Source organism: Galleria mellonella, unplaced genomic scaffold, assembly GCF_026898425.1.
Source record: "Galleria mellonella isolate WM207_F2 unplaced genomic scaffold, CSIRO_AGI_GalMel_v1 utg38, whole genome shotgun sequence".
In the NCBI taxonomy this organism is placed as follows: Eukaryota; Metazoa; Arthropoda; class Insecta; order Lepidoptera; family Pyralidae; genus Galleria; species Galleria mellonella.
The window spans coordinates 6,539,146-6,555,617 of record NW_026442090.1 but is presented as its reverse complement, the minus strand read 5'-3'; the positions used below and the strand labels follow the sequence as shown (position 1 = coordinate 6,555,617).

The window sequence follows — 16,472 nt, the reverse complement described above, 5'->3', positions numbered from 1 at the left end:
TTTCTATTTTTAAATAAAATGGTATACTGGTCTGGTAAAATATGAACATTGTAATAAATAGGGCCATTGACAAGGGCGTGATGTTACGCCTCTTTAAATTTTACAACTTTCCGGTGCATTAAAATTTTACAAGGTAGACACGGCTGTTCAAGTCATAAATGGAGATTCCGTTAAAACATTGTTATGTAAATACTATAGTGGTTTTGTAGACATATACATGACATTGTTTATTTGTATTAAAAATGTTGTTCTGTTTTTTATTGTTTTTATTTCTAATTTTTTTTATAAATGTATAATAAGATTTAATTTTAACTGTATAATATATAATTTTAAGTAAAAATATCCATGTTGTTGATTAGTCTTTTATGGATGTTGATTTACACCATTTGCTATACAGTGATAATAAATGGTATCATAGTGTTAGTTTTATTTTTATTTCACAAATTAATAATGATTTAACGTAATCCAACTTAATCATATTGATTCACCGATTCATAGATAAATAATATTGGAAAAAAATGCATGCTGAAAATACCTACGAACTAAAAGTATACATGTAGAATTAAATAAGAAAGTAAATTGTATTTATTTATTATTTGGTTTTTATTAGTGTAGAGGGTCACAATAAAAATAATATTCTTTAGAACATATATAATAATATCAACATATATATGTGGCCAGACTTAAATTATTTACATTATGACCATAAAGAAGTTTCAATAATTAGTATTTTGAAGGCTTCTATGGCACTAAGGTAGACTTGTTGCTTTGCATAAATGAGGTCATTTGTTAGATTCTCTGTCGGACATATTTAGAAATTAATTAGGTATTTTGAAATATACCACTAACTGAAACATTCATCATGCAATAATATACTTATCACCAAAAATTTTAATTTTAATGGCAAAAAGTATTTTAAAAATCCAAAGCAAAATATGAATTAGGTAGGTGCAAAGTTTTTATGACAGGTTTATATGCAACATATTCTATGATTAGCAATTCGCTATCGGAGTACTTTTTAATCAGAAACATTGAAAATTATTAAATTGCTTTTGAAAATTGGCATAACTGTCAAGTTGCCACACTTCGTGAAGTTATGAATGCTCTTAATATATAAAAATCCTGTGTCACCTGTCACCTGATAAGAAAGGTCGGGTCAACTAGTTATATATTCTAAAAATAAAATTGCTTTTGAAAACAGCTTATATATACATATATTTACAATTACATAATATAACAATAATTTATAATTTAGCTGTTTATGAACCATTCTGGTAATATAGGATCATCTTCATACTTGTAGTGTTCAGCTATTCGTACTGGCATACCTGGAGACCATTCCAGAAGAAGAGTTATGATAGGCAGAGACTGCAAATTATCAACGCCTTTGTCACCGTGCTTTCGTCTTATCTCTCGAGCTAGACACCTTTTGACGTAAGTGAAAAAAGTATCTAGAAAGTTGAAGCAAACATTCGGGTCCCAAAATTTCTGAAATGACAACAAATAACACAAGTTTGACACATTGGTTTTTTTACATTTGAAAATTATATTAATAAAAAGCTTATAAAAATAAAAGGTAATTTTTCATATAATTTAAGTTTTTTATTTTCAAAACTACAGACATTTGGCAATCTACACTAACCTGAGACATTTTTGGTAAATCTCTTATATTATAGGTCTTCAATTCTTCCACTATACCTTCATCATTCCTGAATCCACAAAGTATGGTCTCTACTCCAACAAGAAATGATTGGCACCACCATTTCTTTGTTTTGTAGCGTCTGAAATGTTTTAGTCATTGATAACCCCGATTGTGGAATCAATATACATACTAGTGAGGAATGATAGAACATGATAATCAGGTCAGTCGACTCCTCGTGATTAATTTAGCAGGAATTGACCACGCTGGCTCTCAGGGAAGACCAAGTGGAGGTTAACCTGACAAATTGCTAGCAATGTGGCTATTAATACTATCATCAATAATCCCTACTCTTTCTTCTAACGACTATTAGAACCAAGATGTCTTCTACTGTTAGTAAACATGTATAATCTAATGGAAAGATTTCTTGTTGAATAATAGCTATTGTGAGTCTTATTTATGGCGGCTATTATTATTTTAAGGCTGCTATTGAATTCGAAACTAGTCGAGCCTTTCCGAAATTAAAACATTGAGTAAAGTAGAGAAAAAAAAAGTAGATATTATAAGATTACATGCCTAAAAACAAAATATTTTATAGCGGGCCCAGTCATTGTACGAAGATTATCAGAAAAACAGAATGAAAGCAATATAATAACTAATTAATTGGCAATTTTTTTTTTTACTTTTGTTACATAGCATTGTCATATGTAGGAAAAAGTCAATATAGTAATAAAATTCAACAGTAAAATTAAATAGAAAGTACGTAAGCCATATGTTAAGGTGTAAAGTGGTTATAAATTAACCAAGTGGTCGAGCTCGCATGGGCATATTTCAGTTTAAAGGCAATATCATTGTAATTTTCATCTGGTAATTGTAAATTTCTTATTGTAAATGAAGTTACCTACCTCCTTCTTCTTGACTGCTATTAAGGATAAACATAAGAGATTTCAGTTTCTGGTAAAAATTCGAGGTTTTGGATATGAGCATGTGAAGGTAAGAGACTACATTTGATGAGACCTTTCAGCCTAATATTAAGGTTTAATTTAGCTTTTCGCATTTGGTGATAATTTCCAGCTTTTAACCTTTCTGTGAATATTTCAAAGAAACATCATTGAATGATTGATAAAAGTAGATATCATGTTCATCATGATGTCATCTATCTCAATTTGTGTGCCAATCGAGACTAGACCAGGTCCACTTTCTGTAGGGCTGCCTTTCTGAAAGAAGGAGTTCATCATAGATGTGGGATGTAGTAACGAAAGTAAACTAAGTAAAGTCTTTAGAAAATAATAATATATAATAATGATGCTCCATGTGAATAAGTGACAGTTACTACTTTGCATCAGATGGGCCATCACCTTGTTCGCCATAGTATCAAGTAATAATTTAAAAAAATCAATTACAATTATGTTAGTGTATCACTATGTTTGATTTTGCATTGTAACTGTTGAATTTTGTATATAAATTGTGCCAAAAATCAAGCAAAATTGTAAAATAAGACATATTAATGTTTCAAAACATTTGCAAATTAGCTTTTTATTTCTACATTGACTGGGTCCAGGTTCCATACAAGCCTAAAACATTTCCTTTATTATATCAAGAAAATTTAATATTTTTTTTAATTGGTTTTATACCTTTTATAAAAAAAATGTGATTTCTTAATGATAAATATTTAGAAAAAAAAAAATTGTTTTGTGTAAACAAACAAAACCTTTCATCATAAGACAAGTCATTATATTAAATTTGACAATAGAACTCAACATAAGTATTTGTTCATTTGTAATTAATATTAATGTAATAGAAAAATTTTATTTATGAAAAAAATAAATTTTACTCACACAACAGACTCACATACATATACACATATAAAGATATAATATAAAGTTTATACCTGAAATTTATTTCCTGGTTATGGAATTCTATATGCCTGTTAGTTTTAAGTTCAACATATTCTTTTGTTGATAGATATTTGATAATTGCTTCTGGATTTTCACCTACAGGGGGTGGAGATATTGATCTATCATCACAGCGGATACCATCCATTTCAGCTCCATAGACAACTGTGTGGTTATTTAAATTAGTTGTGAATACCAAGGAGAACTCTTCAGTTTCGTCAACAGGCACATTTGGATTGGGCTCTGTGTCTGGATTATCTGAAAATGAAAATTATCATAATATAAATAACTAAACAATTTCTAAATGTTTGAATTTGTCTTTTTGAGCCCTTAGTTAAATTTCATATATAATTATATAATTTATTCCATTATTTTTTTATTTATACTTTATTGTACACAAAAATTAAATTATTATAATTTATATTAAATGAAGATGTATAATCAGAAGCATTCACAATTAGTACAGTTAGAATTTTAATAAAATGTGTGGTTCAAATTACATAGCTGATAGTGTATACTATCGGCTATGTAATTTGATGAGAACCATCTTTCTCACCTCAAATATAGATAAATGGAAAACAATAGTATGTTAACCACAAATAATTGGGTTAAAGCCCAGAAGATAACAGAAATAGAAAAAGAGTAAATAACAACAATTGAATAAAATGGTAATTTTATATTCCTTTGAAAATTCCTTAAACAGTGAAATTGGCCAGGAATTTATTATAACAACCATTTATGAAAGAGAGTACAACTGTTCTTAATAACATCAATAAGAGGAAGTGATTCAGTGTTAATATCACCTTAATATTTCCTTCTGACCTTGATAGAACTTTATTAAAAATTGTCCTATTATCTAAGATAATAATTTGTACCTACTTACCCGATAAAAGGAACTGCTCAAATTTATAACCCCATGATGTAAAACGCTTATCTTTTTCTGTCATGTTATGTTTTCTAGTGTAACTTTCTTCAGTGTCTCTAGCACACATATAAATGTTCCCTTTATACAATATAACCACAATTTTCCATGGTTCTTTATTTTCATATGGTGTGCATGCAATGCAGGTCATAAGACCACGGTAACAATAAAAAATTGCTTTATTTAAAGCATTTTCCAATGGATACCCAAGCCTAGTTTTATGGTCTTTTAAGAATATTAACAAATCTGTTAACTTCACATCTAAATGCTGCGGACGATGTTTGGCTTTATCTAAATGTAGGTTCAAATCAAATCTAACTTCTCCATTGTTAAGATGCTTTGCAAATTTTATATTCTCGATTCCAATGTAACCTATTATTTTAGGTCGCTCAAAGTGAGGAAATGATTTACGATAAATATTAATATTAGTCAAAAGTTCAGGTTGCATTATGTTTGATAAATATAAAAGTTTGTATTTTAGAACAATATAAATACACAAAGTTCTAGTTTAAACACTAAAAGTACCGTAATTACAATCACAAGAAATGACACTACAATTTATTTTAACAATTATTATAATCAATTCACAATTTCATAACTTTTACAAAGTTATGAAATTGTAACAAAAGCAAACCTTTACTAAATAATAGAAAATTATACTAATATGTATTAAAAAAAGATTAAATTTTTTGTAATGTAAAATAAAATTAGAAGAAAAAAATCTTTAATTATTATTAAATTTTGAAAAGAAAGAAAGAAAACTATATTTTTTGTTGAAGGGAATGTTTTTCAATTTGATTGTTCTATAGTAATCAAAGAAATATAAATAAATAATACAATTTACGGTCGCAATTTGAAACTAAGAACAAGGAATTACATAGAAGGAATGATAAAATACTGTAAATCATATGGTTACCTCCTTTCTTTTTAAGTAAATATAATTAGTAAAAAGAGGATGAAAGATACACCATCAGTTGTCATTTTTCTCAATTCTTAGCAGGCTAGTAAGAAATAATATGTTTGATATGTCAATTATTTGTCAATGACAAATTTTACATTCTTTTTGTACTTACTTTTGAAAGAATATTAAAACTTACTCTGTTGCGTGACATATGCGCCATGACATATTGTAAGCATATAAATTTCCCTGTTCTAAACGGAACAAACGTACTAAAAAAAAAAAAAAAGCATATAAATTTCTTAATACTCTGTGACTGACATCCAATTGACAGCTTTCCAGTGTGTATGCCTTTTATCACAAAGAATCAACCGTTAAGTTTTATCTTTCAAATGAGTTTTGCTGTTTTTCGTTCGTTTCTTCATCTGTTTGTCGAATTTATTTAGTTACTTCAAACTCTTATGCAATATATTCATTGCTGATGTACTAAAAGGTATTATGTTGACTCAGTAATTGTACTGACGCATATAAAAAGCAGTCAGAAATGGATAACCCATTCCATAAATGTAGATTGTGTTTAAAACTTGGAGATTTTTGTTCTATTTACGAACAAGATGACACAATAAAGTTGTCTGAAATGGTTATGTCTTTCACTAATATTCAGGTACGTGTAAGGGATCAAATCAACTTATATGAATACTAAAAAAAAGAAATGTCCACGAAATTATAAAGTATCTTAATCCGGTCTTATGTATATCAACTTAGATGTTTCTTTCTAGCTTCTATTTATCAGCTGACACTTAATTCTTGGAATAACGATTTTAATAATTAATAAAAAAAATAATGTTATAAAATTTGTGGAGGCTAGAAGCGAGCAGTAATATTCAAATGATTTTTGGACATAATGCATGACTATTATATTATTATTACCAGAGGAAGACTTTGTACAAAAGTTGATTGCTTGGGCACCTCCATCCTATTTGTGTTTCTACCATGAAAGTCGTGTTTCCATGTCTGTGTTTCGATTTGAAGGGTGTGAAGGGTGGGATATGGCAGTGAATTTACAGGATACAGAAGAATAACACCTAAGTCCTCAGGAATGGCAATGCATGGGGTGGGGGGTATCATGGATGAAACAGTATACTCTCTTATGTTCATGTGTATAGGTGACCATTACTACTTTCTATCAAGTGGTCTGTTAGCTTATTTGCTATTCTATGTTGCATAAAAAGAAAATATTAATAAGAGAAAATGGATAAATGAATATTTATTACTCTTTTATGAAAAAACTAATGAACAGATTTAAATTAAATATGGAATGTACATACTTTATGTCTTGGTACATAGGATACTTTATACACTGATTTACTTATAAATAATATATTTACTTATAAATAAATATGTTATTAATAAGGTAAAGCTACAAAATTCAGTTAGTAATAGTATAAATGTGAAAATGTGTTTGTTTATTATCTCTTACTGCTTTAATAGCTGGCTTACTTTTATATGATAATTCAGAGAACAGAGAAATGTTCTATTTCTTAAAGGACCTACTGATTCTCTTTTTTTCTTATTTGGATATACTTATCTTCAATTTATGACGAATTACTGACATCATGTATGTTGATAAACTAATTCTCACATTTATAATATTAGTAAGGATAGAAAAGATTATCTGAAACTAAATTGTTTTTAAAATTATGAAAGTTCTGTTTGATAAAAAGACTGAAAGGAACAATTATTTTAATTCAATTGTGTTTTTTTTTTATTCTACAATAAAAAAAATATTCTCCATTTGTAACTTAATTCCAAAAAAAATTTGTTATATTTTGACTATGATGTATTATTAATATAGATTTTAGTCATTGACGTGTAAGTATTTTTATGTTAATATAGATTTATGAAGGAGATGGATTCTCAGATCGTGTATGTAGTACATGCATAGAGAATCTGAGCACTGCATATTTGTTCAAGTTACAATGCGAACGGATAGATAATCTGCTAAGGAAAGCTCCTGGTAAGATGATTTATTATGCACTATAGTGTGTACAAAGTAGAAATAGGACTGAATTAGAGTGTTATTGTGATATATTAATTTAAAATAATGTAGAAAAAAAAATGTGTAATGAAATAATTCCTTAGAAACTAAGAGTGTTCATACTTACAGAGCATTTTTTTAAATTACTCAAAAATATTGAAAAATGTTCAATTGTTGTTACAAATTTTCATAAAAATTAACAAATCATTGCCACTCTTCAGTAAGCTAAAGTATGAGAGCAAGTTAAACAAGTCATTGACATTCTTACTTTTGATTATGGTGTACAAACAAATTATTTTTAACATTGTAACTATAAGTGGTAAAAAAAAAAAACTTTCAATAAGTAAATTTACAGTTGACATAATAAACTACTGAACTGATTGATAAAACTTCAATGCGACTAATCTTTTCAGATAAAAAAAGAAGTTTTCAAGTCTGTTTATAACTGCAATTATGACATAACAAACAAAATAAATACAACTGAATTGAGAACCACTTTCTTTTTAAAGTCAGTTGAAAAAATTAATACTATACCCATTTTACACACACTTTATTGCACAATAAAATTTGTACAAATTTTAATTGCAAATAAATGTTAATGCTGCATGGTACAATGTTCTTGTAAATATTTCCTACAGTGGTGAATTTCCATCTGATGATGTTCCTTTTTAAAATTCAAAAAGACTTTTATTAGAATAGTAATTCACTAGAATAGGACATTGTTTTCTGTTCTTCTCTTTTTCTTTTCTTGATACATGATTTATTTTTATATTAGCTTTTACTTGTGACTTTGTCCGCATGACTGAGATATGTTCACTGATTAGGAGAAAAAGCAGCCTATAACTGTCTACACCAAAATTCCCCATAATTAATTCAGCTGTTTAGATGTGAGAAAGTAATAAACAAATAAACTCACTACATCTATCAACTATTGCATTTATAATATTATTTACGGATAATAATTTTGGTTTATTTTATAGAATCACACATTATCAAGAACTCGAATAATGATTACAATGATTTATTTAGTACAGAATTCCATATGCATGAAATATTTGGCTCTGTTGAGGGAGAAAATGACCAAAACAGTGTTAAAGACAAAAATACTGAGATGCTACAACGAAATAGTCTAGAAGTAAGTGATGAGACTGATAGTGATGTTGATTCAATTAAATGTGTTTATTGCAATGAGTCTTATAGCAATTTTGGAGGGCATACTTGTCATGTCAAGTGCACCATTGAAAACATTGGACTGCCACGCTCCAGCAGTAGTGAGACATTGGTGGCCTCTGACTTAGACTGTGTCACTACACCTACTGAGGTTTATGTATCTTGCATCCTATGCGATGATAGATACAACCAATATGATGACTATGTTATACATCTAAACAAGTGTACTACCAATGTAAAGGTGCGCCATTTTGTATGCCCCATATGTCACGAGATTTTTACAGACAAATTGGCATATTTAGAGCATTTGAAAGTCAATCATTTTAAAGTAGAGAAGCAAGCCGTAGAACCAGGTTTTACAGATCCAGGAACAGATTGTGTGGATAGCGTTCCTATATATGCTCAAACTAGGAAACCAAAGATAGTCCGCCGCCAGATAGGTTGGTCTATTGAGGATATTTATCAAGAAATTGACTGTAATAAAATCGAAGAAAAGCAAACGCCTACATCCAGTCCAATTAAATCTTTCTTTTCCAAATTGGGGAATGAGTGAGTTGAATGTCCAGTGTTAGCATGCCTGGGGATCATCAAATGCTTTGCGAGTATATACTAACAAATATTTCAAGCTTTTTCTTACAATATATCTGGGTTCTCTGCTTTCTATGGGAATCTTTTATACGCATAATACTTATTTTTACCAATGTGTTATTTTTGGATCTTTTCCTTAATAATGCTCTAATTTGTAAAACCAGTGGATATAAATTTAGATTATTTAATTTTTAATATAAATATTTAAATTAAACAAAATATTTGTTAAACAAAAGTAATTTTATTGCTATTGTTATAAATATATATTTTTAAAAATGAAATATTTAATTTTCATAAATACAAATAGAGAAATGAAGATTAATATTGGTAATGACTATTGCCTGCTCAAATGCTGTTTGGTAGGGATCGCTGTAACCGGTAAAATGACACTAATTTTTTTTTTACATTTATAAATCACAATTAAATCTATGATACCATAATTAGGTATGCCTATTTTCCATGGAGTTTAAAAGCACTTATAATGATGTTAAGTTACATTACAATTATCTATCAATTTTCCAAAACAATATTTAATTTGTAATTAAGTTATGAACGGTCTTAATTAGGAGTAATACAAATTGGTACTACCATAAGTATGTGAAATATTTTCCTTTAAATGAGAATTTAAACTACAGCCCTGGAAAGATACTATATTGCATGAATTTTATTATTTAACAGCACTTTCAGCAGACAAAGCACCCCAAAGAAAGTCAGCTTCCGTCAATTTATTGAAAATAGCAAAGCGAAAACCTCAAATTACCTGCCGTTTCGGAAGTATTTACAGAGTTACAGACAAAAAAAGAAGTCTAGTTATAGTCCTATTGGAGGCAAAATGCAAGTGACTAGTAAAATAAGAGCTTCTTTACCAGAACCAATATCAGGTGAGTATTGCTAAATGTATTTATAAAAGAAAATAGCTGATAATATTACGAATGAATAAATTCTCTTAGAACGGTACTCGATTGTACGTCTTTATCACCACAGTTTAATAGTAGAAAATTATGTTGGTTATTTAATGTAGGTATTACTAATTTTCCGCGACAATAATGTGGATATTTATTATCATACAATTACTTAAGTACATTTTATTTCTTTTAAACACAAACATGCTTTTATAATTTACCATAAAACGCTATCCATATGTACATTTTACTTATTAGATATATCGTAATGATCGAATTCTATAATACCGCACTACTGTAGTAGTAGTACGTTAAATAAACGGTAAATCGCTCACTTCATTCAAGGTTTTTAATAAGACTACATTTTATTGTAGGTATACTATATGATATTTGTGCTAATTTGTTGGATTTACGTTATAATAAAAATATTTTCATATTATAACGAATTCCATGAGAAAAATTCTTCAGCTTCATGAACAATATCACTGGATTCTGATTTATTATCTTATTTTATGTTTTGTTACACACCTTGTATATGGGTTATTCGCGTTAAATGAAATAATTTTATTAAGTATTAATTTTATTTCAAGATAGCGATTATGGATCACCGAGTGGCACTTCTGAAGAGTCATGGAAAATGAAGCAGAATTTGATATGTGCATGTGATAAAAAGGTGTTTATGCTATCGGAATTTATTAATGTAAGTATTGTTTTTATGTGTTTCTTGGTCTATCTATGGCTAGTGGTAGATCGCAGTGCGCCAATAATTCTATTATACTAAATGCGAAAGTATGTAATGATACTACAAAAACTTCAGAATGGATTTGAATTAAATTTGCGAAATTATTTATTGCACCACAAACATAAAAATGTACAATGTTAATTAGATAATTCAAGTGAGATACAGTTGCATAAAGTACAATTTACAATTTATATTGACAGAGAAAAAGTCTGTATTACCATCAGTCCCCAAACTATGCCAGATCTGTATCTTAAGGTTGATTGTATCCTAACTGAGCACATAGAGTACTTTATACTGCTGATTCACGCAGAATACAACTAGTAATTCATGTTTCTCATACTTCCCAATTTGAATTTCTTGACGATGTTGGTGGTATAAGGGTTTATTACTATTATGTAAGGCTGCTTTTTAAGTCGTGTCGTTTGCCAATTTCCCGCGGTTATAAAAAAAATATGGCATTTCCATCTTTTTGAATTTAGAACTTGAAAACAAAAGAATGTTTTCAGATTGGTCGAATAGTTTTATTGTATGGTCTATTCAAAGGTGAGAAGTCGGTTGTAAAGATGGAAATATCTAAGAAAAATTTGCGTGCGATAATTTTCTACAACTTTTAAAGGGGATTATCGCGACTTTGAGGAGATCACTTCTATGTGTAGTGATGCAGCATCATGTCTTAGGACTGTAGAACGCTGGTATTTTGAATTTTAACGTGGACACTCTAGCCTCACTAACAAGCCACGTGAAGGTCGCCCAAAAACCGCCATGACGCAAGAGAATATCGAAGCCGTGCGGCAGCTAATCCTCGAAGATCGTCATGAAATTTAAAATGAATTTTCTTACAGGATCGTGACAGAATCGTTTCAATGATTAATGAATTAGGTGGTGTTGTTGCTGAAAACACTAAAATGGAAATGTTGGCTACACACTACATTGCAGTGTTGCCAAACGACACATTCACGGGGATGATGGTGTGTGCTCTCGCCACGGGCAAATGGCTATTGCACGTTAGCTATATTTATGACAGTTTCCGTTGTAAAAAGTTTATGAGAGTAAGTTTTATTCGTATTATATTTATTGTGTATTTTCAACCGTCTTCCAAAAAGAAAAAGGTTCTCAATTCTGTTATACTTTTTATGTTTGTTACCTCATTACTTTGTTCTTTATAAACCGATTTGGAAAATTCTTTCTTTTTAGTCTGAAAGAATATAATTTTCTTAGATTGGTCCTATAGACATTTTATTAAAATCAGTTTAGTTCAGTTTAGTTAAAATCTTAAATTATAGTATACTCAACACGGGTTTCCAAGTAGTTGCTGATGACCTTGAAAATAAACTCTAAGTTTCCCAACTTAGTTTTGCAATAAAACGAATAGTTTCAAATATATCAAGTGCTTTTAATAGCACCTCCACACTTCCGCTTTAGGCCTCTATCGTAATACCACATAAATTATGGTATTAAATAACTATATGCACTAGCTATTTATCCGCTTTCTGAAACATTGCTAAAAATTAAATAACAGTATGCTTGCTGGATTTATTCTGTTGACATTAGTGACGTTTTGAACTGTTATATATTTATTTTTCGTCAGTTCACGACTGGAACCATGTTTATTATTATTTAGATCAGATTTTCTCTTAGTTCTTTTGGATTATTTTTGTGCAATAGGACTTAAAAACTTACTGCTGATCCACAATATTATCACATTATATTCATCATTGTTTCAGCCATTATTCGTCCACTGCTGAACATAAGCTTCCCCCATAGACTGCCTTAAAGGATATTATTATATCACATTATAATAGATCCATTAAAACCCAGTTCTTAAAACATTCTAGTCTATTTCCTTATTATAATAAAAATATTTCCAGAATATTTTTTTCTATACAACTTAGAATGGCAAACAAGCTAACGGCCCACCTGATGGAAAGTGGTAACCGTCGCCTATAGACATGAGCAGTACCATGGACATAAGAATATACTGTTTCGCCCATGATACCCCCATGCGTTGCCATTCCTGAGGACTCAGGTGTTATTCCTCTGTACCCAGTAAATTCACGCCATATCCCACCCTTCAAATCGAAACACAGTCATGTAAACAACTGCTTCACGGTTGAAACACGAATGGGACAGAGGTACCCAAGCAATCGACTATTGTACAAAGTCTCGCTCTGGGAATGTAGCCTAGCTTTTTTGTAACTATTGCTTTTGTTTACATTACGACGGTGGCAAACATGCATACAGCTCGTCTGATTGTAAATAGTCATTGTAGCCTATGGATCCCCACTTGCATCACTAGGAGTGTCACGTTTATGTTCCCGACCCTGAAGAAACCTTAATACACTCTTTTGGAACCTAGTGGAGGTTACATGATTGGTGTTATTTTTAATGGTGACTGTAAACCATTAGTATAATATTTTTTTTCCTAACGATTTCATTTTCCTTTTACTTTTATTTTCAGGAAAATATTTATGAGTGGATGAAACATCCAAAAATATTAGAATTGGACAACACGAGTGTTGAAATCGCTAAGGCAGCTGTTTTCTGGCATTTGGAATTACAAGCACTAAGTGCAAAATTCCCCTTTGAAGGCAAACAGATAGTGCTCATAATGAAGAAGAAGTATAGGCAATATTACAATATGATATTTAGAACACTCAAAGCAAAACCAGTAACATACGATCCAAGGTAAACTATCTATAGTTTAAAACATATTGTCTCAAGTCTTACCCATTTGCCTTACTGAAATATCAAAACTTTTTAATGCATATCCGGAGACATCAGTGGCCATCACAATGCAAAAATCATAAATTTAGACTGTGGTTTATATAAGAAAGTTTGGAACTATACATTTAACTTTTATTATAAATTATCATTAAATGATAATTTATATATATATATATATATATATATATATATAAAATATTCAGTATTCCTCAAAAATCCAGCGTCAATCTTGGCACAACCAATGGTTTAAAAAATCTAGTTAATTAAAAACTAAACTACTGAACTGCTTACGAAAAGAATTCTATGAGACACGTTTATATCCTTTTAGATAAAAAAGAATTTTCCAAATCAGTTTATAAATGACTGAGTTATGAGATTACAAACATAAAAAAATAACACCGGATTGGAATCTTCTCCTTTTTTGAAGTCAGTTGAAAATAGAGACGTACCTTATATTAGAAGTTAGTTTTTTTAGTAATTTTATATTTACAACTATCTATGAAAATATTTACATTAAACATTTTTATTCTTTATAGGACTCCAGGCAGTTGTTGCACTGCAGATTATTGTTTTGTTGACATGAAAGTTATCGAACGGGTTAAATTAAGATTTTTTGCTCGTCACAATGTTCCCGTGTTTCCTTATCAATACATACTAGTATATCTTTTGAAAAAGGGACGCGTAGATGACGAACACAAATACTTGTTGCAAGATTGCAAGAGATTTATGTCTCGAGACACATTCGACTTTTTAAATAATACATATTAATGTATTTTTTCATTCACTGTTCTTTTAGAGACATAGTCTTGCCACAATATATATCTTATCTTGTTTCCAGTTTAAAATCATAGATATTATAAGATTTTATTTGCGTATGTTTTATGTGTAAATTGTAAATACAATAAATATATGAAAATCAGTACATACAGCTAAAACACAATTTGATATTTACTGCACATTAGAGAGATTTATATCAATTAAAAATTTAATTTTTCAACATTCCGCCTATGTACTCAGTCAATGCTCATAATTAGTATAAAGCACTCATGCTACAATGAGGCCAATTCTGGGGTGTCATTTCTCTTAATTTATCTCTTAACATAATATTTTATTTTAATAGTTTCACAAAATTACTATTCATAAATTAAAATTATAATAATTTTTATTCAAATCTATAAGAAAATTAATTCTTATTGATCCTTACAGTAAAAACTTCAAACCAAATTTATTATTATTAAATTGAAACTTTAGTTTCAGAGATAGATTTAGAGAAATAATTGCTTATAATTGACTCCATTGTTTGATAAACAGTGCAAAACTCGTTTATAATTATAGGGAAACAAATTGTTTCTTGTCAAAATTCAGTTCTGGATATTTTGATCCCAGTGGAATGGTTATCTCCTAAGTCTAATGTTTAATATTAAAAGCATATAGCTATGCATTGTACTGACATTGTGACAAGACTTATAGGTAGTAATAAAATACATATATACTTTACATTATTAAAAGTAAGCAAATGACATATTATATTGTTATATTATTTTTCGTTGTAGAAGGTGCTGGGGAAATTTTAAATTTTATTTTTATTATGAATTATAATGAGCCATATTACTTTGTATTTTATACATTAATAAAATGAAATATTATTATGTAGCGTTTTATTTCAATTGTTACTGTCGGTTTAGATACGTCCTCTACAGCTAGTGGATATGATTCGTGGTTTGTTTTGATGTTGTATTTTTTTTATTATTATCTGTAACAATCGGTTACATATTAGTTTCTTTGTAGTAAACATGTTTATGTTGCCGCACCCATGTACTAACGAGATAATGTATTTACTCATTTTTCAACATTCGTGTAGTAGAGTAAAATAATTTTTAAATATAAATAGATCCGGTTGCGACTTCTTCACAAATTCTACACCATAATGATCTTTTTTAGGGTTCTACGGAAATGAAAGCTCCAAATGAAAAAAAAAAACTAACCCTTATAAGATCACGTCGTCCGTTAGTCAGTCAAGATCTTTTTTAGGAACGTGTGAAGATATAAAGTTGAAATTAATATCTCTTAAAGCAGTGAAAAGATCAAGCTTCTTAATTGATGGAATCAAAAGATACGGCCTAAACGGCCAAGATTAGATATTACACATAGAAGATATTAGAGAAAATGTTATTTAGATATAGGCGAATTTTCAGTAATATAATTTTACACTGTGGTATGGTTTCAAGTCTGCATAAACAGTATTCCTTATTTCCGTCCATCTGTAAGCTGTCACTATTAGGAGGCTTCTGTGCGAGTCTTTAAGGAACAGCAATTCCTAGCTTGTGGACTACCGGCGTGGATGATTTTGATGTCCGTTCATCTTTGTGACTAATCCCTAGTCTCGATTTGATGTGAAATTATATAAATATTACCTTTGTGTAAAATATCCAACACGCAACAGTTGCTGCTATAGTACCTAACATTCCCCATAATTGATTTGAACTTGGAAACATGTCATTGAAATGGGTATTTTGATCGGGTTCGTCACAACTACAAAATGAAAACAGCATTATAATTGATACAGTGAAATAAAATAACTGACAATTTAAACATTCTATGCGTCTGATTAGCAAATAAGAAAACCATTTGACAGCAATAGTAGAAACGCCATAGTATTGTCGCAGTACTCCAAAAAGTATGAATATCTTAGGTGTAACTATATTTTATAACTTAGTTCGTAGAGTTAGTTATCCCAAAACATTTGCATCAAATGTACGTTACTAACGGAATAAATAGGTACGTAGTATAGTAATTCATAAAGTTATCTATTATCTTCTGTCTTTTATGAAGACTCATCAAACATAACAGCAAAAATGGCGTTTGTAGTGTCCAAACGGAATACCTACTGTTTAGTTTACGTCCGGTACAGCAAATAGTGATGTACCGGGGGAAAAAGGATTGTTAGTAATGGA

At 29.5% G+C, this 16,472-nt stretch overlaps 2 protein-coding genes across 3 annotated transcripts; one reads left to right on the top strand and one right to left on the bottom strand.

Annotated features, from left to right (window-relative positions):
* Positions 1–1,189: 1,189 nt before the first annotated feature.
* On the bottom strand, positions 1,190–5,306 carry LOC113522690 (decapping and exoribonuclease protein-like). Of its 2 annotated transcripts, XM_052897971.1 has the most exons (5): positions 5,091–5,306; positions 4,418–5,007; positions 3,531–3,792; positions 1,643–1,781; positions 1,190–1,488 (listed from the first exon to the last, which is right to left on the bottom strand). In XM_052897971.1, exons 2-5 carry the CDS (start codon positions 4,902–4,904, stop codon positions 1,252–1,254), a joined length of 1,125 nt encoding a protein of 374 aa, XP_052753931.1. In that variant the 5' UTR covers positions 4,905–5,007; positions 5,091–5,306; the 3' UTR covers positions 1,190–1,251. The 2 variants fall into 2 exon arrangements, with proteins under 2 accessions (XP_052753931.1, XP_026764261.1); XM_026908460.3 differs by having other exon boundaries at positions 4,418–5,306.
* A 362-nt stretch (positions 5,307–5,668) lies between these two features.
* Positions 5,669–15,099, top strand: LOC113522577 (uncharacterized). The gene is made up of 8 exons (XM_026908310.3): positions 5,669–6,018; positions 7,251–7,371; positions 8,373–9,111; positions 9,829–10,031; positions 10,643–10,752; positions 11,637–11,843; positions 13,253–13,479; positions 14,055–15,099. The coding sequence occupies exons 1-8, from the start codon at positions 5,899–5,901 to the stop codon at positions 14,284–14,286; spliced, it is 1,959 nt and encodes a 652-aa protein (XP_026764111.2). The 5' UTR covers positions 5,669–5,898; the 3' UTR covers positions 14,287–15,099.
* The last annotated feature ends 1,373 nt before the right edge of the window (positions 15,100–16,472 follow it).